Source organism: Leucoraja erinacea, chromosome 7 (genome assembly GCF_028641065.1).
Source record: "Leucoraja erinacea ecotype New England chromosome 7, Leri_hhj_1, whole genome shotgun sequence".
Taxonomy (NCBI): domain Eukaryota; kingdom Metazoa; phylum Chordata; class Chondrichthyes; order Rajiformes; family Rajidae; genus Leucoraja; species Leucoraja erinaceus.
This window is the reverse complement of record NC_073383.1, coordinates 65,124,508-65,148,716: the sequence shown is the minus strand read 5'-3', so window position 1 is coordinate 65,148,716 and position 24,209 is coordinate 65,124,508. Positions and strand designations below refer to the sequence as shown.

General features: G+C 39.8%; 1 protein-coding gene across 2 annotated transcripts in view; it reads right to left on the bottom strand.

The window, feature by feature from the left end:
- Positions 1-24,209, bottom strand: part of LOC129699063 (activin receptor type-2A-like) — a 110,916-nt gene that overhangs the window by 19,958 nt on the left and 66,749 nt on the right. The window contains exons 2-5 of one of the 2 annotated variants that reach the window (XM_055638681.1): positions 21,941-22,148; positions 19,794-19,903; positions 7,065-7,219; positions 1,108-1,131 (exon numbers count right to left, since the gene is read on the bottom strand). In XM_055638681.1, the coding sequence (XP_055494656.1) occupies positions 1,108-1,131; positions 7,065-7,219; positions 19,794-19,903; positions 21,941-22,148 (497 nt within the window). The remainder of the gene's footprint in view (positions 1-1,107; positions 1,132-7,064; positions 7,220-19,793; positions 19,904-21,940; positions 22,149-24,209) is intronic. The other variant, XM_055638682.1, reaches the window with a different exon arrangement.

Sequence of the window (24,209 nt, the reverse complement as noted above, 5' to 3'; positions counted from 1 at the left end):
CATTTATGTATGGTATATTACATTTGATTGCATTTATGTATGGTATATCTGATTTGTTTGGCTACCATGCAAAACAAAGTCTTTCACTGTACCTCAGTGCACATGGCAATACCCAATCAGTATTCTTCAAACCTGTGTTTCTGGCTGTAAATTCCTATATTATATAATGGTTTTTTTTTTTTAATCAAGCATCATAGCACAATAAGTTTGTCTTTGGAAATAATCAAATAGATTATAAATTTCCCAGTTTATTGTGTGTTTTGTTATTTTATTACATGTATGACTGCAAGGCAACAAAATTTCATTCAGACCGAAAGGTCTGAATGACAATAAAGGATACTTTACTTTATATTCAATGTAATGCAAGGGGGTAAACCAAAGATAAGAGATAATCTTTCACAGCAGAACATGGATGAGTATACTGGAAAATAAATCCCATTAAGCAGTTTCCTGCACCCTCACTACCTCACCAAACAAACCAGAACACGAAAAACTGTTACACAATACAATAGCAGAACAATTTAATTCAAGATTTAATGGAAAACGCTAACAAATTTCAAAAGGCCTAAACAATTAAAATAAGACATCTCAAATGTTTATATTTTTCCATTTTTGTCACATAAAAATGTTATGGATAATGCTGAAAAGTTGAACAAAAACTCAGTGAAATATGATAAATATAATTTATGCATGGCACAAACATTTTTTTAAATGGCAATACACAGCTAATCATCCCATGCTCCAATCGCTTAGAACGGCACCATTTAACCTGCTAAATTTGAGCTAAATTAATATTTACTAATTAAACAATCAAAAATATTTTCAAAATTACAGCAGAGGTGTTAAAGGGTATGTTATGAATGAACTGCTGCAAGAGAGTTTCAGAAAAGAAAACTGTAGCATTATAAAACAGTGCAGGTGAATTGAAAGAAATAATCAGCTATGTTCACCCAGTAGTTTCTGTTAAAAAAAAGTATCAACATTTACAGACCAAATGGTTTCATGCAAAATTATCATTAAAATACAACTTTCCTTCATGAGATATAAAAAAGTGAATGCGTACATAATCTAAATTTTAAAAACTTTAATCGTTCCAAGTTACCTTACCTCTATCTCTATATGAAAGGCATGCTTGAGAAAAGAAAAGCAAAAGAAATTACCGTTTGGAGAAAGCATGAAGCTGAAACAGATAAAAGTATTTTAAGCAAATGATGAATGTTTTGGATGGCCAAATTATGTACTTTCATTACCATTTGCCATTCTGGTCAAGTGTCTGGCCCAAGCTAATTTGCAAACCCATTTCATAAGTCTACAACTTTAAATCATGGCATAATAGTGTTGGGAGGTTCCCACACTATATCAGACTACAATGATGCACTTTCCAAAGAGCCAGAACCATTAAAACTACCCAATTGTTGTGTCTACAAGATTACCTTAATGGCACAATTAGGACAACTGAGACTCACTAATATAGATTGAAAACAATCGAAATGCTGCCCAAAAAGAAACAAAACTACAGCACTGGCAGTTCACTAATAAATATTGACTTCAGACAGTTTAAATTCCATAAAATATAATTCAAACGTGATAACTCCAAAACTAAAATGCAGTTACTGGAACAAGCAGGTGCTTGTCAGCAATAGTCACAGTAGTGGCTGAATACCATTTTGGTGGAAAAGATCTGGGCAAAAAAACATGAATGAGTCCTCAAGATTAAAAAAAACTTTGTATAAAAAAGGGGTGGCCCTGCAATGTCAGTCAAAACTGGAGTGATTCTGTAACACTTTATTAATTGACTGCAGCTGGTCCTCTTTCAGTCTGAGATTGGTGTATTACTTTGATATCTGTCTTTATAATAAATTGTGAATGCAGAGCTGGTATTTCAGAAACCAATTTTGACTAGCTGGACTAAACTGTAGATAGCTTTTTTTACAGAATGTATTAATTGATTGCAACCATTATTTTTTTATATCAACCATTCTCAGGATCTGCACATTTCTGGTATGGGTGTAATTTATTGTCAATCTTGTTTTTAAATTGCAAATTAAAAAAACGCTTTAGACACCAGTTGAATGCTAACCATCCTGGTGAGAGACTGGATTCATACTCAAATTAGGATAACTATAGTGCCCTAATTTAGTTTTTACTATAATCAACTTTGTCACTTTCCCCTCCCAACTCTTTCAGGCAATGTAATTCTCATATAGCCACATTACAGAGCCAATTTACTGTGGATGCTAGGAATATCCTGGCTTGTTTATTTAATCACTTTTTAGTAGTTGTCACTAGGTCTAAATACTGGTATTCCTTTCCCAGCAATAATATAAGAACAACTTCAGCAGTAGGAACAATGATTCAAGTTAACCGACCGCTCAAGTTAACCATCCATGCGAATACAATCAGGGATGGACAATAGATGCTGGCCTTGCCCGCTGTGTCCAGAACTTAACAAATGAAAAAGTTGTGAACTCAACAGGAAAAAAAAAATCAACACTCTGAAACATAACCATGAACCTCAATTTCAGTTCAGAGGAGTTAAGTTGGGTTAGCTAACTTTGGAACATAGGAGGCAGAAAAATACTTTTTCCCATAATAGAGATACCTCAAAGAGGGCATAGGTAAAAGGTATGCGGGAGGATTGCAAAATGGGATTAGTATTGATGGGTACTTGGTGGTTAGCATGGATGGTGAACCAAAGGCTTTTGTTACTTTGTTGTACAACTTCATTGTTGAAGCATCATCAGAAAATAGGTCATTATCTGAGCAGGAAAATAAGAAACGAGCCAAATCATAAAGTACAAGAAAAGAATTAGATTTGGTGATAGATGAAATAGAAATATTAAATGTTATGCTTTAAAAGCTTTTTTGAACTAGTTAGAAAATTGTAGGTATTAAAACTTTAAGCATTGATAGCAACGTCTAATACTGTTGCAATTTCCAGTCATGTAGAATGACATAGCTTATCTTTCAGGGTGTTTAGAGGGTTTTGAATGGTAAGCATTCTAGGTTTATGTGCTTTCATGCGTTTGAAACCCATGTCCACTGGTGGGTGTTTTTGCATCACAGTCTTTGGAGAATCTGTGGAACCAACAAAAATAATTCCTAATGTTCATGTTTAAATTTGCTTGGGCAGTTGCTGTCTGATTAAGTATTGGAAGCATCACAACATTTTAGTTGAATATCTGTACCAATAAAGAGTATCAATTTAATCTTCTAAACTAGTTCTGAATACTTTACTAGATGCCCCTCATCGACTAAAACCTTTGTTTTTAAAATCACTTTGCCGCAACAGAAAATCTTGAGGAATCCTTCCCAAGAATCTCCAGAGCACCAAAGTGATACCTGTCTCTTGATGTGACAGGTATGACATCACAACAGACGATCAACCTAGGTATTTTATGGCCAATACTATTTTAAATTTGTACATTAAAAAAAATTAAAACTTTTCCCCTGCTTGTAATATGCATATTTACAGCTGCTTAATCTGAAAAAGGACAATTGTATGACACGTGCTTTGGGACGAATGAGTAAATTCAATTTTTCAATTTTTTATTTTCAATTTTAGATAATGAGAAAGATTAAATAGAAACATGGAAAATAGGTGCAGTTTTAGGTCATTCGAGCCATTGGATATGATCATGGCTGATCATCCAGAATCAGTACCCTGTTCCTGTTTTCTCCCCATATCCCTTGATTCCGTTAGCCCTAAGAACTATATCTAACTCTCTCTTGATGTTTAAGAGTGATGGTTATATCTTCATTCTAAAAATGCCAAAGCAAAACTTGGAGTGGTGGTGTACTTTGCAATTTGGGCTGGATCAGCTAGAAAAACTCGTCAGAGTCAATCTACACCACTCAACTTGTCAAACTTCCTGAAAGATAAATATCCAATAACACATATAAATACTAAAATGAGCAAATCACTTATTTAATGGGATTTCCAAGATAGCTAAGTGGAGAATGCAGAGGACTTTCAGTAATGAAGAACTAGCCAGCATTAATAAATTTAGGGTTCTTCTTTGCTGCTGGTTTAGGTTAAGTAGCATCCACAATGCAAGTGCACAGTCGATTGAATGTATGATAAATAAAATGGATGGGAACTGAACGATTTTTCTTTTCACACATGACAAATTTAAACTCCCAATACTCCCCAACTCCTAAACAGCAAGTGAATTAACGACATTTACAAAGGCAAAGCTGGAACCAAATTGTTAAGTCTCTTTATTTTAAAGGCAATAAGCAAAAGGACAGATTGGAAACGTCATTTAAATCCGTTACTTTTCAACCCTCCATTTAAAAAAAAAATGAAATCCCAATACATTGTCATATCAGTAACTTATCAACTTTTCCTAGTTAGCCATATAATCCTGATTGATCCATACCTTGAGCAAAGTTATGTTTGCTATTGTGTTATAATTTAAACACATTTTTGCAAACATAGTTCTAAGCAGCTACTTCAAATGTATGTGCTCTCATGGACAGCAGAGGGCACTAAGATCTTACAATTGTAATCCTAACTTGCCCATTAAGGACTAAATACTGGAAATTTGACACGAGGCAATTTGAATGTTACCTTTTGCCCATCTGCTCCAAGCGCTTTGAACACTAGAACTAATAATTTTCCTTTAGAATTGCTGTTGGATTCCATTATTTTACTTTTATTTGTAATTTGTATTTATTACTTGTACTTATAAACATATTTATTACCGTATCTGACGAAGGATGTGCTGGCTTTGGAGAGGGTCCAGAGAAATATTACAAGAATGATCCTAGGAATGAGTAGATGAGCGTTTGATGGCACTGGGCTGATATTCACTGGAGTTTAGAAGAATGGGGGGGGGGATCTCATTAAAATGTACAGAATAGTGAAAGACTTGGATACAGTGGATGTGGAGAGGATGTTTCCACTGGTGGGAGAGTCTAGGACTAGAGGTTATAGCCTCAGAATTAAAGGACGTTCCTTCATGGAGATGAGGAGAAATTTCTTTAGTCAGAGGATGGTGAATCTGTGGAATTATATGCCACAGAAGGCTGTGGAGGGAAAGTCAGTGGATATATTTAAAGCAGATAGATTCTTGATTAGTACAGGTGTCAGTGGCTAAGGGGAGAAGGCAGGAGAATAGGGTTAGGAGGGAGAGATAGATCTGCCATGATTGAATGACGGAGTAGACTTGATGGGCTGAATGGCCTAATTCTATACCTATCACATGATTTGGCACTACTTTGAGTTGCACTGCAATCTTGCACCATTTTGCTGTTTTGGACATCGTATTTATCATTACCATGCATACTGTTTAATCTTCAATGAACAATAAATTTCATTGCACCCTGGTGTATATGACAAGAAAGTAATCTGAATCTGAAACCTTATGCCCCTGTCCCACTATTCAAGTGTGTTTTATTTCAAATTTAGAAAGATCCATTTCCTGCTCTTTAATTAATCTGTTCAGTTCTGCTGCGTCAGCTTTCAAGTGGCATTAGATTATTACTCTTGATATAGCCCAGCAAGATTAAACTAGGATGGAAAGACATGGAACTATTATGAATGTGTTGGCCCGATATATGAACATATATACTTAATGTTCATTTATCTCATTCTATTTATTCTTACCAATTAATGTTGATTCAGCTCTAGATGTTGGGAAGAAATTAAGTTAGCTTTTGACGAGTTCTTTTGAGATCAGTAAATTACATTAAATAATCAATTAACCAATTCAATCCAACTTCAACTATTCAGTGAAATTCTACCACCAGATTCATTCTTCTCCCCTTGTAGCATTCCAGAGTTATTCCCTTGACAGTTCCCTGATCTGCTCTGCCATCACTACGAACTACTTACATTTACATTGAACTAGCCCATGTGAAAACCGGAGATACAACTGCTGTCCTTATAACTCTTTCATTCCCACTCTTGAGGGACCCAAACCACCTTTCCAGGTAACAAAGCAGTTCATTTCCTCTTCTTCTAATCTTGTGTTCCACATTTTCTGTTCACAATATTGGAGAAACTAAACTCAGTTGGGGTGACTGCATTGCACAGCACCTGTATTGGGCTCTTCAGAGCCTTCTTAGTGTTGTTTTATCACCTTCATTCTTCAGCCCGACTCTTGTTCCTGGCTTCGTCCAATGCAAGTCACAGAATCAGTCACACAGCATGGAAACAGACCCTTTGGCCAACTCATCCAGACAAGATCCCCACCTTGTATTCGTTGGCCCACTTACCCAGCTGATCTGATTCCCAGTTTCTTCATTTGCATACCCTGACATGCTGGGCATTTCCTACAGCACTGCATTTCAAAGCATGTGTTTTTTTTTGGTTGTGTAATATTTCTACAACTGCCCTCATTTCATAACTCTTAAACCTCCTTTGTGTTCTCTGTAACCTATAGGTGAAATTAATTCACCTCCAGCATCACAACAAACCTGACTTCACTATAAGAAACATTATCTTTGCTCTAATCATCTCTCTCCCAACTTCGTTGCAATTTAACATTAACTTGTTTTTGCTCTCTCAGAGCCAACAAAAGGTCTTCAAACTCAAATATTAACTATGTTGTTCCTTCCTGACCTGCTGTGTTTGCAGCATTTTCTGTTTTTATTTCAACTATATGACATCAATTCATACAAAACAAAAGTAGCCATTTGCCACATTGACTAGGTTTTACAATGCAAGGAAGTTGTAAACAATTTTAACTTGGCTCCTTTCCTTTGATATATTTGAAATTTGGTTATTCTTGATTCAAAGAACAGGCAAAAGAATGCAAAAGGCCAAGTTTTACAAGTGAGAAAATTAATGAAGACATGGGCACAGAAGTAAAAAAATATTCATTCTAGTGCAGAAGCGGTCAGTGTTACCACGAAGCGCATGAATTTGGAAAAAGTTCAGAATGTCAATACTTTTTGTATATGTTAGTAACTGAAGCTGTACAGAAGAATTACTGACATATATTCCCAGATCCAAGTCAGATGCATCATGCATACAATTATGTAAAGGTATACTTACAGCCTTCTGCAACCAGAGCATGCAAAAATGAAGTGTCATACAAGATAGTTTGGAGCCATACCTGAGTTGGTACAAGTACTGGTGGATATGCCAACTTGTGATGTCTATACATCCAGAAAGAGAACAACACAACCACTGCAAATCCCATAATGGGTACCAGTGAATAAAGTAAAGTATTGAAGAGCGGTGGCCTCATTGTAACAGGATTTGATGTTGCTGTGGAGGAAGAGAGAAAATAAGGGGTTTCTGGAAAACGCAACAGTCATGTCCACAAAGAAAATTCTAACGATTTAATTACTTCTAGAGCTCTCAGCACTGAAGTTAACTAGGTTTTAAACTATTCAAAAAAAGGCAAATATCACATTTCACACACTGTGCATGACTTCAGTTCTAATTAAATTACTAACCAAATGTGACCTTCATATTTAATGAACTGTTTAATTTCAATTTAGATTAAGAAATATTATTGAAAGCAATGCAATTCAATTAGCATCAATATGCATAGAACAATTCAAACAAAACAATTCATCATCAATTTATCAGACACGACGAAAACTAATGACACAGGGAAGTTGTCATTTGGCTTACCACGAATGTGTTGATCCCAAATAGCTACCCAAGCCCAACATCGTTACCAGTACCGGATCCGTCGCCCTGCATGCCCAAATAGCTACTTCCAAGCTTTTTTTTTGCCTCTACAATCCTTTCAAGCGGTGACTTCCAGACACAAACCAACTCACTGGGTGAAAAGACTTTTATCTTCCCTTTAAACCCAAATGCCATAAAATCAATGTTTACCCTTTGGTGAGGGAAACAAATATTTTCTAGTTACCCTATCTAGGATTATCTTTTGTTTAACTCAATTGTTTCCTCGCAACAACTTTTGTTCTCCCACTAATAGCAAACCTGACTATCCAATATTTCCCCATGGCTAAATTTTCCTCCTGAATCACCTCTGCACCAGCTCCATTGTTCCTGTAAATTGGTGGTTAAAACTAAATCAATTGACTAACAAGAGTTGCATAACATTTTAACACAACTTCCATACTCTTATATTCATTCTTTGCCTCAGCTAATAAACAGAAGCATCTTGTTTGCCTTTTTAACCAACTGTGGTGTCCTGCTGCATTTCAAAGATTTGTGCACATTTACCCCAAAGTTTATTTTTCCTCCTCTCCTCAATTGTGCATTTCTTTGCCTTATTGCAGCTTCCACAATGTGTGATTCTATCCAGCAATTTTTTACTCAGTCATCCAAACCATCTTCAATTCCTGCAGGCCAGTGTTCCTTGTATCAACCATATAGATTTTATTTTCCATTATCTGCCCAGTTCTACATCATGCACCCTAGAGTTGTCTAAGTCAGTTATACGACAAAAAGCAAGGTAATGAGATATGAACTTTGGGGAGCCCCGAAGAGATTAGCCTTCCAGTTGCAAAATACACACATCAACCGTATCACTTGGTTTTCACCCCCGAGACAAATACTCTCGCATGAATCCCACCATAAGCTTTGACATGCTGACCAGCCCACTAAGTACATGGGACTTAGTCAAAGGCCCTGCTAAAATCCATGAAAACTACATTAATTGCATATCCTTAGTAACCACACTTGCTACCTTTCCAAAATAGTTTGATCATTAACCAGATATGACATTCCCTTATTCCCTTAACAAATCCATAATTACCAGTGCTCAATTAATCTTCACCCAATTTTTATAACATCCATCAGAATTTATTGTGTATTTGAGCAAAAAAACTAAATGCAGGTATAGCAGGCAGTGAAGAAAGCTAATGGCATGTTGGCCTTCAATGCGAGAGGATTTGTGTTTAGGAGCAATGATGTCCTACTGCAGTTGTACAGGACCCTGGTGAGGCCGTATCTGGAGTATTGTGTGCAATTTTGGTCTAACTTGAGGAAGGACATTATTGCTATTGAGGTTGTGCAGCGTAGGTTCACCAGGTTAATTCCCGGGATGGCGGGACTGACATATGATGAAAGAATGGGTCGACTGGGCTTATATTCACTGGAATTTAAAAGGAAAGAGAGGGGATCTTATAGAAACATATAAAATTCTTAAAGAATTGGACAGACTAGATGCGGGAAATTTTTTCCTCATGTTGGGGAAGTCCAGAATCATGGGTTGCAGTTTAAGAATAAGGGGTAGGCCATTTAGGAGTGAGATGAGGAAAAAAAAAAATCACCCAGTTGTGAATTCATGGAATTCTCTGCCACAGAAGGCAGTGGAGGCGAATTCACTGATGTTTTCAAGTTAGATTTAGCTCTTGGGGCCAAGGAATCAGGGGATATCGGGAAAAAGCAGGAACGGGTACAGATTTTAGATGATCAGCCATGATCAAAGGGCCAAATGGCCTACTACTGCACCTATTTGCGATGTTTCTATGTTTTTAAAAATAATTCAGCACATCAGGCAGCACCTGATACGATCTGTTCATTCCCTCCACAGAAGCTGCCTGACCTGCTGAGTTCTTTAAGCACTTTGTCTATTGATCAATATTCCAGCATTCTTACTTATTGATTTTGTATTTGCTTTTGAATGGAACATAAAAATAGGAAAGAATGTGAAGATTTCCCAAATATTGGTTCCAAATATAGATAGTTTCAACTCTTCCTTCAAATTTTGCAAAGAAAGAAAAGCTTTTAAATAGATAATTTTGTCTTTCTGAAGAGAAAACAAGGCCCCAGATTTTCTAGATATTTTACAAATAGATCTTAAACACTTTTCACATGACAGTTGTACCCAAACAGATAATTGCACACCAATTAAATGTGGAACTGAACTTTAGCATGAACATGTGAAATACCAATTGTTTTATATTATATATATATATATATATATATATATGTATTCAGTTGTACCCAGTATTACTGAAATCAGAAGTAGTTTGTTCCAAAATTACACAAAGGAAGCAAAAAAAATTAAGGTTATCCCAAGTGATTCAGGATCCAATGTTTCCAAATTGTCTGAGAAGTTCAGTTTTCTATTAATTATTCACATCATACTCTTTTTCAAACAGCCATTAATATAAATAAGATAACTAATCAATATTGTGTATCTTCTACATCCTATCTTATGGATAATGTAACCTAGTTCCAAACATTAACTTACAACTTGAATATACGTAGTCTGCTGTACAATTTCCTATATTTAATCACACAGAAATTCAGGGGAAAAAAAGGAACATTCAGCCCATGGTCTAACAAATATATACAAAAGCCCCTGGAACTGTCCATCCTTTTTTCAAGCTATTCGTTATTTCCAGTTACAAGTCCAACAAATAATTATTCCTGGGTAGACACAAAATGCTGGAGTAACTCAGCGGGACAGGCAGAATCATTGGAGAGAATGGGTGACGTTTTGGGTCGAGACCCTTCTTCAGACCCATTCCTTCTCTTTAAAGATGGTGCCTGCCTGTGGCGACTTTTTGCCAGCAGCTCAACGGAAGAGGATTATTTACAGCTTCAATCAACTCACCTGGATTAGAAAAACGGCATAAATTGGCGCCGTAACGGACAAGCTACTAGTACACTTGAATGCACAAGCGATAACGCGATCTCCTGCAGCTGCGGGAGCCTCTGACTGCAAGCGTTCCTCGATCGCTGGAGAGCACCCAACCCGACGGAGGATCACAGGTACTGTACCTGGAATCACCGAGAAGACCTCCAGAGCCGACGGGCAGGATCTCGCAGCAGCAACGGCTCACCCCCAGCTCCCCAGACTCAGCAGTCCAGCCTGAAGGTTTCTCCATCCATCGCATGGACCTTACACGGGCATCTGGGAAAGGGAGAGGAGGGGGTGTCTGCCTCATGGTCAACTCTGCGCTGTGCTCGGACGTGGCAGTCCTATCCAACTCGTGCTCTCTGCACCTGGAACACCTGGCTGTGAAGTGCCATCCCTTCTACCTACCGAGGGAATTCACCTCCATTATCCTGACCGCAGTCTACATCCCTCCCCAGGCAGATATCGATCTGGCACTGGGGGAGCTGCACGCCATGGTCAACAAGCACCAGACGGCTTACCCTGAGGCATTTACCACCATAGCCGGGGAGTTCAACAAAGCCAACCTTAAGAAATCGCTCACTAACCAACAGCAGCAGAGTCAGCCTCTCCTGCAGCAGCAGAGGACCAAACACCCTCGACCACTGCTACACGACTATAGAGGATGCTTATCACTCTATCCCTCGCCCTCACTTCAGTAAATCCGACCATACTGTGGTGCTGCTTCTTCCTGCCTACAGGCAGCAATTGAAGAGCGCACCCCCAGAGGTGAGGACTGTACAGAGCTGGTCGGGGGGGGCGGGCGGACAGAGGAACAACTCCAGGACTGTCTGGAGTCTGTAGACTGGGCAATGTTCAGGGACACGGCAACGGACCTGAATGAATACACCACAGTCGCTAGACTTCATAAAGAAATGTGTGGAGGACTGCATCCCAACAAAAACCTTCCAAGTGTTTCCTAACCAGAAGCCTTGGATGAACCATGAGATCCGCACTCTTCTGAAGTCCAGACACTGGGCATTCATGTCTGGAGATACAGAGGTCTACAAGAAGTCCAGATACGACCTTGGTAAGGCCATCAAAAAGGCCAAAAGGGACGGAGGATGAGAGGATGTTCGGCAACTGTGGGGGGCCTTGAATGCAATCACCTCCTACAAGGCGAAATCAGGAGGCAGCTCAAATGTCAGCGAAGCATCACTCCCTGACGAGCTCAATGTGTTTTACGCACGCTTTGTTCGGGAGAACACTGATGTGCCTTCCCTAGACCCCATTCGCCGTGATGGTATTTCGGTCACAATCACAGAAGCCGACGTCAGAGCATCCTTCATAGGGGTGGACCTACAGAAGGCGCCTGGACCTGATGGTAGACCAACCTGATGGCGTGTTTTAAAAACCTGTGCAGACCAACTGGCTGGAGTTTTTATGGACATTTTCAACCTCTCACTTCTGAGGTCTGAGATTCCCACCTGCTTTGAAAGGGCATCAATAATACCGGTGCCCAAGAAGAGCAAGGTGACGTGCCTCAATGACTATCGGCCAGTGGCACTAACAGCTGTGGTGATGAAGTGCTTTGAGAGGCTGACCATGGCGCAAATCAACTCGGACCGCCACAAAAACTTGGACCCACTGCAGTTCACTTACCGCCACAACAGATCAACGGTGGATGCGATCTCACTGGCTCTCCACTCCGCTCTGGATCACTTGGACAACAAAAGCTCATATGTCAGGCTGTTCATTGACTACAGCTCGGTATTTAATACCATCACCCCCTCCAAGCTGGTTACCAAGCTCTCAGATCTGGGTCTCTGCGTATCCCTCTGCAATTGGATCCTCGACTGCCTCATTCACAGACCACAGTCTGTCCGTATTGGTGGAAATGTGTCATCCTCGATAACAATCAGCAAGGGTGCACCTCAAGGCTGCGTGCTCAGCCCCCTGCTGTACTCACTCTATACTCATGACTGCGTAGCCGGACATAGTGCGAACTCCATCATCAAGTTCGCCGACGACATCACTGTTGTGCGATGTATCACTGATGGGGACGAGTCAGAGTATAGAAGTGAGATCGACCGATTGACCAAATGGTGCCAGCACAATAACCTGGCCCTCAACACTAGCAAAACCAAGGAACTGATTGTGGACTTCGGAAGGGGTAGGATGGGGACTCACAGTCCCGTTTATATCAACGGGTCGATGGTGGAAATGGTCAAGAACTTCAAATTCCTGGGCGTGCATATTTCCGAAGATCTCTCCTGGTCCCAGAACACTGATGCAATCATAAAGCACATCAGCGCCTCTACTTCCGGAGAAGATTACAGAGAGTCAGTATGTCAAGGTGGACTCTCTCGAACTTCTACAGGTGCACAGCAGAGAGCATGCATCGTGGCTTGGAATGGCAACCTGAGCATTCAGGAGCGGAAAAGGCTGCAAAAAGTTGTAAACGCTGCCCAGTCCATCATCGGCTCTGACCTCCCTATCATCGAGGGGATCGATCGCAGTCGCTGTCTCAAAAAGTCTGCCAGTATCATCAAGGACCCACACCATCCTGGCCACACAATCATCTCTCTGCTGCCATCAGGTGGAAGGTACAAGAGGCTGAAATCTGCAACATCCAGGTTCAGGAACAGCTACTTCCCCACAGCCATCAGACTATTAAACACAACTTCAAACAAATTCTGAACTATAACAGCCTATTGCACTTTATTTGTGTGTGTGTCTGTGTCTGTGTGTGTGTGTGTGTGTATATATTCTATGGTATATGGTCACACTGATCTGATCTGTATTTATGCCTCCAATATTCTGTTGTGCTGCAGCAAGCAAGAATTTCATTGTCCTATTTGGGACACATGACAATAAACTCACTTGACTTGACAAGAGATGCAGTCTGTCCTGCTGAGTTACTCCAGCATTTTGTGTCTACCTTTGATTTAAACCAGCATCTGCAGTTCTTTCATACACACATAATTATTCCTGAATCGCTTTAAATGGCTTTCTTTGCAATAAATAATAAAATGTCAGCTAGAGACAAGAGCGCCTCTGAATTTTGGAAAATAAAACACTTTTCTTACACCATTCATTTCTTTGAAAGTAGAAAGGGTAACTTATGAACAGACTAGCAATGTCACAATAACATTCGTTAAATTCTGTTTTCTGTTTTTTCTAGAAACGTCCACAGAAACTACAATACGAGATAACGCAGCTATAAATCTTACCATCCAACATTTACGACAACAACACTGCTGATCAAATCCAGAAAATATAAAGCACCACCCAACAATCCAAACCTAGATTAAGTAGTTACTTGGCAACATGATAAAGTATATACAAATATTTTGGAGAAGTAACTGATGCCAAACACACATTCAAACTAACCTAGGCCACAAACAACCCAAAAAAAAGCAGCTAGATTTCCAGAGATGCAGAATGCAATTTTGAAATTAAGGGTTCCCATGATTTGTTTGATTATATCAATTACTTCAATCATTTATCTGAATTTTTTCCAACTTATTAGGAAGACCTTTGGGATCAAGAACGACAACACCTCTGTAACCATTGCAGAGTGTGGGATCTGCAAAAGCTACCACAGGTGGATGGGAGGTTCTGTACTTCATCTATGGTTTTTGCTCGACTCCCAACATGCTCCCATATAAACTTTAGATCTTTGCTATCTTCTGGGATGCTTAATTTTGAGTGATCACAGAGTATGAATCAATGAGCGTGTTACGTTTCAGAGAGAACATCCTAGAAATCTACCTTCTTAGAATATTTGATTGAATTTTAGAAGCTGGTATTTTATGTGTAGAGAATGGAACCCACCCTTTAAAGGTGCCCAAGCATAATTTAGGCCACAATACTGGGATTATGATTTGAGAAGGACAATGATGCTGGTGCACTTAACCTACCAATTAATTTGAAGGATGTTGCACAGCCAGTATGACAGCACATGCTTGAGCATTGAGGTGCCTGCTACAGCTATTCCACGTCCATGAAGTGTTCAAGAAAAGTGTGGTGCCCTGCTACCAACCAGTAGCAGTTAAATCCACCTTTTGGGAATGAGATGGAACACCCCAGTTAGGTGGTGCTGCAACAACAACCTCTCAATGTCCATAAAACCAAGAAACTAACCGTTGACTTGAGAAAGGAGAAGTTGGGAGACCACATGCCAGTTTCCATTGATGGGTCGGCAGTGGAGAAAGTTAGTACAGTAAACCCTCGCAATAACAGACCTCTTTATAATGAATTACAGTTATAGTGGACCGAATCAGTTGTAGACAAGAGTTTGTTGTTTCACGGAATGACCGCCAGGTGGATGAAGCAATTCTTAGTTTAGTTTTAGAGATACAGGTACTGTACATTGATGTTGCTTCTAATGTCCTTACTACTGTACAAATAAAAGTGTTTTAAATACTTCAGAGAACTACTCATTAAAATAGCATTTTTCTACCACTTTAGCTTGGAGTAGTTTAGATACAGCATGTATACACCAAGTCCGTGCTGACCAGCGATCACCCATACACTAGTTTTGGCCTGCACACTAAGGATAATTCAGTGTGCAGAATAGAACTACCTCCTCCCACATTGTAAGATAAATACATTGTGGCAGCGTTGTTTTCCCCCTGGGAACGCCCCTCCTCCCCCCCACCTCTGCAACAAGTTGCAGACCTGCAGCCCAACTGGCTTCCTTGAACCACCATCCCACAGACCCAGGCCTGACCCCAGACGCTCTCCACAATCGTACAGGCTCCCTAGTTCACTTCCCGGCACACTAGTCCCCACCCCACACACTAGGGACAACTCACAGTGCACAGGATAGACCCAGACACCTACAAAACCCACACAAGCTGCAACAGCCAACCAGACCACAAACCTACACTTCTTGCAATGCGGGAGGAAACCTCAAACCCTGGAGGAAATCCCACGCCGCCACAGGACTCACAAAGACAGGATCGAACTCGGGTCTCTGGTGCTGTAAGGTAGCAAATCTACTGTGACGCCACTGTGCCATCCCAAGGTATCATTATGTGTTTTATGCCATTTACTGTTTATTGTCTAGAGTCCTTTTATTGGCTGTATGACTTTTTCTGGACCCACAAAGATGTAATCACAAAGAAGGCACGCCTCAACTTTCTGAGAAGTTTAAGGAGATTCAGCGTGTGACCGAAGCAAGCTTTCACTGATGCACTGTAGAAAGTATCTTGACTGGTTTCATCACAGCCTGCTGCGGCAATTCCATTGCACAGAAAAGCAAGGGGTGGCAGAGTGGAGACTCGGCCCGTCCACCATTAGAATGATCTACGTGATCCTATTATAAAGGATTCCCACAATCTGAACCATGCCTTTTTCTAGCTGCTACTGTCGAGCGGTGGGTGCAGAAGCCTAAAATCCCACAATATCAGGTACAGGTATAACTACTTTACTATAATCATCAGGTCTTGAACCAATCAGCACAACTCTAATCCTACCTCAGTAACAGAACACGAACAACTACCTCTAGCACTATCATGGACGTGTCTCCATTTTCTTCTTACATTAATTTCTTGTTTTCACCATCTCATTTACGTATAATTATGTTGGGTGTTGTCTGAGACTACGTGCTTGTGATGCTGCTGCAAGAAGCTTTTCATTGAACAGGCAGATTTGCCACTGCTACACGGGTGGTTTTAAACTGAATAAGGGGGGTGGGGTGTCGAATGGGATAGTGGAGGATGGAGTTAAAGGGAAAGGGTTTCTTAAATGTGTGAGCGTAGAGACAGAGGGGTGTGAAATGAGGGTAGAAGCAATAGGTAGCAAGGTGAAAAGTAAAAGTGGCAGGCCGGCAAATCCAGGGCAAAAATCAAAAAGGGCCACTTTTCAACATAATTGTATAAGGGGTAAGAGTGTTGTAAAAACAAGCCTGAAGGCTTTGTGTCTCAATGCAAGGAGCATTCGTAATAAGGTGGATGAGTTGAATGTGCAGATAGCTATTAATGACTATGATATAGTTGGGATCACGGAGACATGGCTCCAGGGTGGCCAAGGCTGGGAGCTGAACATCCAGGGATATTCAATATTCAGGAGGGATAGACAGAAAGGGAAAGGAGGTGGGGTAGCGTTGCTGGTTAGAGAGCAGATTAACGCAATAGAAAGGAAGGACATTAGCTTTGAGGATGTGGAATCGATATGGGTAGAGCTGCGAAACACTAAGGGGCAGAAAACGCTAGTGGGAGTTGTGTACAGGCCACCTAACAGTAGTAGTGGAGTTGGGGATGGCATCAAACAGGAAATTAGAAATGCGTGCAACAAAGGTAAAACAGTTATAATGGGTGACTTCAATCTACATATAGATTGGGTGAATCAAATTGGCAAGGGTGCTGAGGAAGAGGATTTCTTGGAATGTATGCGGGATAGTTTTCTAAACCAACATGTAGAGGAACCAACGAGAAAGCAGGCTATTCTAGACTGGGTATTGAGTAATGAGGAAGGGTTAGTTAGCAGTCTTGTTGTGCGAGGCCCCTTGGGCAAGAGTGACCATAATATGGTTGAGTTCTTCATTAGGACGGAGAGTGACATCGTTAATTCAGAAACAAGGGTCCTGAACTTAAAGAAAGGTAACTTTGAGGGTATGAGACGTGAATTGGCCAAGATAGATTGGCGATTGATTCTTAATGGGTTGACGGTGGATATGCAATGGAAGGCATTTAAAGACTGCATGGATGAACTACAACAATTGTTCATCCCAGTTTGGCAAAAAAATAAATCAGGGAAGGTAGTGCATCCGTGGATAACAAGGGAAATCAGCGATAGTATCAAAACACAAGATGAAGCGTACAAATTAGCCAGAAAAAGCTGCCTACCAGAGGATTGGGAGAAATTCAGAGAACAGCAGAGGAGGACAAAGGGCTTAATTAGGAAAGGGAAAATAGATTATGAAAGAAAACTGGCAGGGAACATAAAAACTGACTGCAATAGCTTTTATAGATATGTGAAGAGAAAAAGATTAGTTAAAACAAATGAAGGTCCCTTGCAGTCAGAAACGGGTGAATTGATCATGGGGAACAAGGACATGGCAGACCAATTGAATAACTACTTTGGTTCTGTCTTCACTAAGGAAGACATAAATAATCTGCCGGAAATAGCAGGGGACCGGGGGTCAAATGAGATGGGGGAACTGAGTGAAATCCAGGTTAGCCGGGAAGTGGTGTTAGGTAAATTGAATGGATTAAAGGCCGATAAATCCCCAGGGCCAGATAGGCTGCATCCCAGAGTACTTAAGGAAGTAGCCCCAGAAATAGTGGATGCATTAGTGATAATTTGTCAAAACTCTTTAGATTCTGGAGTAGTTCCTGAGGATTGGAGGGTAGCTAATGTAACCCCACTTTTTAAAAAGGGAGGGAGAGAGAAAACAGGGAATTACAGACCAGTTAGTCTAACGTCGGTAGTGGGGAAACTGCTAGAATCAGTTATTAAAGATGGGATAGCAGCACATTTGGAAAGTGGTGAAATCATTGGACAAAGTCAGCATGGATTTATGAAAGGTAAATCATGTCTGACGAATCTTATAGAATTTTTCGAGGATGTACCTAGTAGAGTGGATGAGGGAGAACCAGTGGATGTGTTATATCTGGACTTTCAGAAGGCATTCGACAAGGTCCCACATAAGAGATTAGTATACAAACTTAAAGCACACGGTATTGGGGGTTCAGTATTGATGTGGATAGAGAACTGGTTGGCAGACAGGAAGCAAAGAGTAGGAGTGAACGGGTCAGTTTCACAATGGCAGGCAGTGACTAGTGGGGTACCGCAAGGCTCAGTTCTGGGACCCCAGCTATTTACAATATATATTAATGATTTGGACGAGGGAATTGAATGCAACATCTCCAAATTTGCGGATGACACGAAGCTGGGGGGCAGTGTTAGCTGTGAGGAGGATGCTAGGAGGCTGCAAGGTGACTTGGATAGGCTGGGTGAGTGGGCAAATGCATGGCAGATGCAGTATAATGTGGATAAATGTGAGGTTATCCACTTTGGTGGCAAAAACAGGAAAGTAGATTATTATCTGAATGGTGGCCGATTAGGAAAGGGGGAGATGCAACGAGACCTGGGTGTCATGGTACACCAGTCATTAAAATTAGGCATGCAGGTGCAGCAGGCAGTGAAGAAGGCGAATGGTATGTTAGCATTCATAGCAAAAGGATTTGAATATAGGAGCAGGGAGGTTCTACTGCAGTTGTACAGGGTCTTGGTGAGACCACACCTGGAGTATTGCGTACAGTTTTGGTCTCCTAATCTGAGGAAAGACATTCTTGCCATAGAGGGAGTACAGAGAAGGTTCACCAAACCGATTCCTGGGATGTCAGGACTTTCATATGAAGAAAGACTGGATAGACTCGGTTTGTATTCGCTAGAATTTAGAAGATTGAGGGGGGATCTTATAGAAACTTACAAAATTCTTAAGGGGTTGGACAGGCTAGATGCAGGAAGATTGTTCCCGATGTTGGGGAAGTCCAGAACAAGGGGTCATAGTTTAAGGATAAGGGGGAAATCTTTTAGGACCGAGATGAGGAAAACTTTTTTCACACAGAGAGTGGTGAATCTCTGGAATTCTCTGCCGCAGAAGGTAGTTGAGGCCAGTTCATTGGCTATATTTAAGAGGGAGTTAGATGTGGCCCTTGTGGCTAAAGGGATCAGGGGGTATGGAGAGAAGGCAGGAACAGGATACTGAGTTGGATGATCAGCCATGATCATATTGAATGGCGGTGCAGGCTCGAAGGGCCGAATGGCCTACTCCTGCACCTATTTTCTATGTTTCTATGAACCTATACCTCATTGTACTTGTGCAAATGACAATAAGGTTGGCTTAACCCAAGGTCACGATGTTAAAATTGGATACCACAGTTCTATATCAGTGACTACATTGTTTCATTTCCCTATTCTCACCAATTTCAGGGGTTGTGAAATATACTTGTTTTATCTGACTATCTCAATAACATAATATTCAAATCAAAATTATGTTATTAAAAGATTTTCAACCTTGGTACAAACTAATGTACAGGAGGTACATTAAAAATAAATATAATTCACTTGTTTGATACACAAACAAAATACAAAAGATAACATTTTAATAGCATCGATTACATTGAAAATATTTAAATATCCCAATTCCCAATATTTTATTAGTTCTTGATAAATGTGAACAAGACCAATAAATTGTAAAATTATATGCATCTTTTCATTTACATGGGATGTAACGCTTAATACATATAAATATAAAAATAAACAAGAGAAACCTACATGGTACATCCTGAACGATTGGGACATGAAAAATTCTCTCATTACACTTGCTTCCTTCGCAACAACAGAAGAACACTTCAGGGCTCTCTTTTGTCTCGATACATTCGCCCCTATGAAACAGAATTACACAGTTGGCTTTGATATTTGCTCAGACTAATTGTTGCTATAAAGCATACATTTATTTGGTGGAAAACGATTTAAATGTTTGAAAAATTCCAGTAGAAAAACAACTCTAAGTAAACAAGAAATAGAAGCATCAAGTAAAAAAGAATTGAACAAATTATGGATAAGTGAAAGGGAAATCATGTTTGACTAATCGAATGAAATTCTTTCACAACATGACGAATAAAGATAAGGAGAAACGTAAATATAGTTTAACTGTATATCAGAAGACTTTCTGTAAGTTTCACAAAACCAACTGGTCAGGGGACCTGGAATTGGGAGTAAATTACGAGGATTGACAGAAAGCAGAAAAATGGGAATAAACAGGGCTATCTGGTTGGTAGTCGGTACCAGAGAAGACAGTGCATGAGCCCCAGGTATTTGCAATATACGTCCACTGAATTGGCAGAGTGGACAAAATGTCATATTCCATCAATCTCCATCTTGAATATATTCAGTGATGGTGCCTCTGCTGTTACTATGATGCGTTACCACTTCCTTATTAACAGATACTAACATTCTTCCTACTTCTGATAATTAGTTAACTGGCCCGTAGTTCTGAGTTTTCCTTTCCCTCTTCTTAAATAGCAAGTTTACATACACTACCTTACCAATCTGGGGACCTATGCTAGAAATAACTGTAATATTTGGAGTTCACAATCATACGGTCATAAATGATAAGAGCAGAACTAGGCCATTCAGATCATCAAGTCTATTCTGCCATTCAATCATGGCTGATCTATCTCTCCCTCCTAAACCCATTCTCCTGCTATCTCCCCATAACCCCTGACACCCATACTTATCAAGACTGTCTATCTCTGCCTTAAAAATATCAATTGACTTGGTCTCCACTGCATTCTGTGGCAGATAATTCCAGATTCACCACCCTCTGACTAAAGAAATTCTTCCTCATTTCCTTCTTAAATGAATGTCCTTTAATTCTGAGGCAATGACCTCCAGTCCTAGACTCTCCCAATAGTGGAAACATTCTCTGCACATCCACTCTATCCAAGCCTTTCACTATTCAGTCAATTTCAATTAGGTCCCCCTCATCCTAAACTCCAAGTACAGGGCCAGTGTTATCAAATGCTTATCATATGTTAGCCCACTCCCTCCAGGGATCATTCTTGTAAACCTCCTCTGGACCCTCTCCAGAGCCATTACATTCGACCTCAGATATGATGCCCGAAATGGCTCACAATACTTCAAATGCAGCCTGCCAAGAGCCTTGGAGCCTCAGCGTTACTTCCCTATTTTTGTATTCTAGCCCTCTTGAAATGCTCGCATTGCGTTTGTCTTGCTAACTACCCATTCGACTTGCAAATTAACTTTTTGGGAATCCTGCACCAGCACTCCCAGGTCCCTTTGCACCACCGATTTCTGGATTCTCTCCCCATTTAGAAATTTGCCTATGTCTTTATTCCTACTATAAAAATACATGGCTCCACACTTTGTCACACTATATTCCATGTCCTTCTGCAGAGTCCCTGATATCCCTGCGCTACCTTCCCCTCCATCTATTTTCGTATCATCTGCAAACTTGGCCACAAAGCCTTCAATCCCCTCATCCAAATCATTAATACACAACGTGAAGAGTAGCGGCCCTAGCACCGACTCCTACAAAAATTCGCTAGCCACTGGCAGCCAACCAGAAAAAAGCCCATTCATAAGCTTGGAATAGGGGTTTCTCAGCTCTCAGTTCCACTGATCTCTCCGAATATATATTTTTTAAACCAATAGCGATTTCTTTCAGCTTGGCATTCGCTCTGGATTTGTTTCTTTCTCCACCATTTTCAATAATGTTTTGTGTTTTCTTCCATGACAGAAAATGAATATTCATTTAATTTTTTCTCTGCCATTCATTTCCAAATATCATTTCTTCAGTCTCAGCCTGTGAGGAATACACGTTAAACTTTTTTCCTCTTTATATCATAGAGGCCTTTGAGGATTCTGTATAAAGATGGAAGCAATCATATTTAGCCTACTTGTCATAGCAGTTCCAATCATCCAGCCAGCAGCCTCCTTTCACAATTTCAATGGTACCAGAGGAGTTCTTCCACGTGGCATAACAGTGGCCCCGTTTATCTTTTTCTTCAACGCAGTTCTCAATCCCAGTGTGATTTGTTCGGTCTTTCTCCCTATTTGCATTATAGATAATGCATACTTGCTTCTCGGATCGACCGAGTATAGCACCTGAAAGAAAATTTTGTTTGGGTTTAATAATATAAACAACAAAAAATCAATGGTATATTGCATCAAATACTACCTAATAGGATTGCGATAAAAAGATGTATCATTGGATAAAGTATTTTTCCCATCTGGATTAATTATACAATTAAGCATTTACATATGGAATGATCAAGCATGTATCCTCGCAAAGATGGCAATGGTAATAATTGAATACAGTGCCCAAATATTTACCAAACCAAAAAATATATAGTATATCAATTCTGCATGTATGTATAAACAGAATTCCTATTTCAGGTGCACCAATTGCACATTTACTATATTATTCAAATAGAATGTTAATTTCAATCTGAATTCTCCCTTTGCTGTCGAGGGGTGATAATTGATATCACGATTTAAACTCTAACAGAAATATTTTCACTCAAAATTTTCTAAAGTATGATTAGCTGTGATTACGAGCTTTATCTACCATTTTTACCAGGGAATCTACACTTAATGCCAGAAAACAAAATTTACATTTGGGGCAGGGATTAAATAACTTTTTTGAAACTCAAGCAATTCACAACTGCACATCGCTTCCTAGTACAAGATCTTACCAAATTGCAAGATAATTTGCGGACAAGTTAAAATTGTGCGCAGTATCAACTTTCTATGAATTATTGGTCTGGAGTTTGGGATGGATAGACATTTGGCAAACCCCAGAAATTTGCAAGATGAAGCCCAAATACTCCAGATCATTTAGAGCTGTTATGTCTTCCAGAAGGCACTGTTGGATGGTTGTACCCAAAAAATAACAATTTATGCAGGACACTACCTTATTAGATAAAGTCAAATCTTTGTAATAAATTAACCAATAGAAGCTTCAAATTTCAGTTGAAAATTAAATTGTTAAATATATGCTGTGATATGTTTTTCTGATGTGACTAAATTGGTAGACAGCATTTCAAATTCAGAAAAATGAATCGTCTAACACAACTATTTTGTAAACTAAAACAAATTTGCAATCGTGACCACCCCAATGTAAAAAAATTAACACACACACACAAAAGGTTCTTAGTAAGTTGTATGCTATATTAAAATCATAGCAGCAAACACATGTCTTCTGAATGCTTACTGGTTAAATTCAAAAATGAGCAATTTTGCAGTTTCTACGACTTCCAATTGGCTTGTTGAATGGTTAACAACCAGCTGTTGTAGGACTTGGCAGTCAAAACACAAGTGTTTGATGAAATGGCCACCTGATCTATTCTTAGCCTCACCAATGTAAATGAGACCATATTGGGAAAACGGAATGCAACAGATAAGGTTGGAAGAGGGCATTAAGGGATCAATCATTTTGGTGCATGCAGATGCTGCATGATTCGCTGAGTTCCTTCATCAGTTTGTTTTAGATTAGATTAGACTTTATTAATCCCCTTATTCAGGGGAAATTCAGATGTCCTTGCAGCACACTAATAAAAATACAACATAGCATTCAAGAAGAAATTCAACACCAAAACATCCCCCCACAGTGGTTCCCACTGTGGGGGAAGGCACAAAGTCCAGTCCCCATTCTCTTGTCCACCCAAAGTCGGGCCTATTGGTTCATAATTTTCTTTGTTTACTGCTTATTGATTAATGATTGAATGGCAAGTAGCGTGGTGAAAATAATAAATTTCAAATATAACATTTATTGAAAGGGAGCTGATATTGTGATTAACACAAAGAACACAACCTGTCATTTCAGTTCAGTTTTTTTTTATACTGACAAAGAACAGCTCAAAATAGGATATCTATATTCTATATATTATAATATTACTAAAACACACAAAATATACAATAACTCTGCCAAAACGGTGCAAGACAGCACTCCAATTTTAGGCCCACCTTACTCACCAGTGTCCTGTGATGTGCATCAGCTCAGTTTCTTTCAGATTGATGTTATATTTTTCAAGTTATTGACACTTAAATGAACTTAAAACAGTGCTCCCACTAGCCTGCGCAGTTGGGGGATGCCCGTCAATGGCACAAAATGACGCTGTCTCACTGCGTGCATTGGGCCCGGTATCCGTGCCTGCACAATTGGGG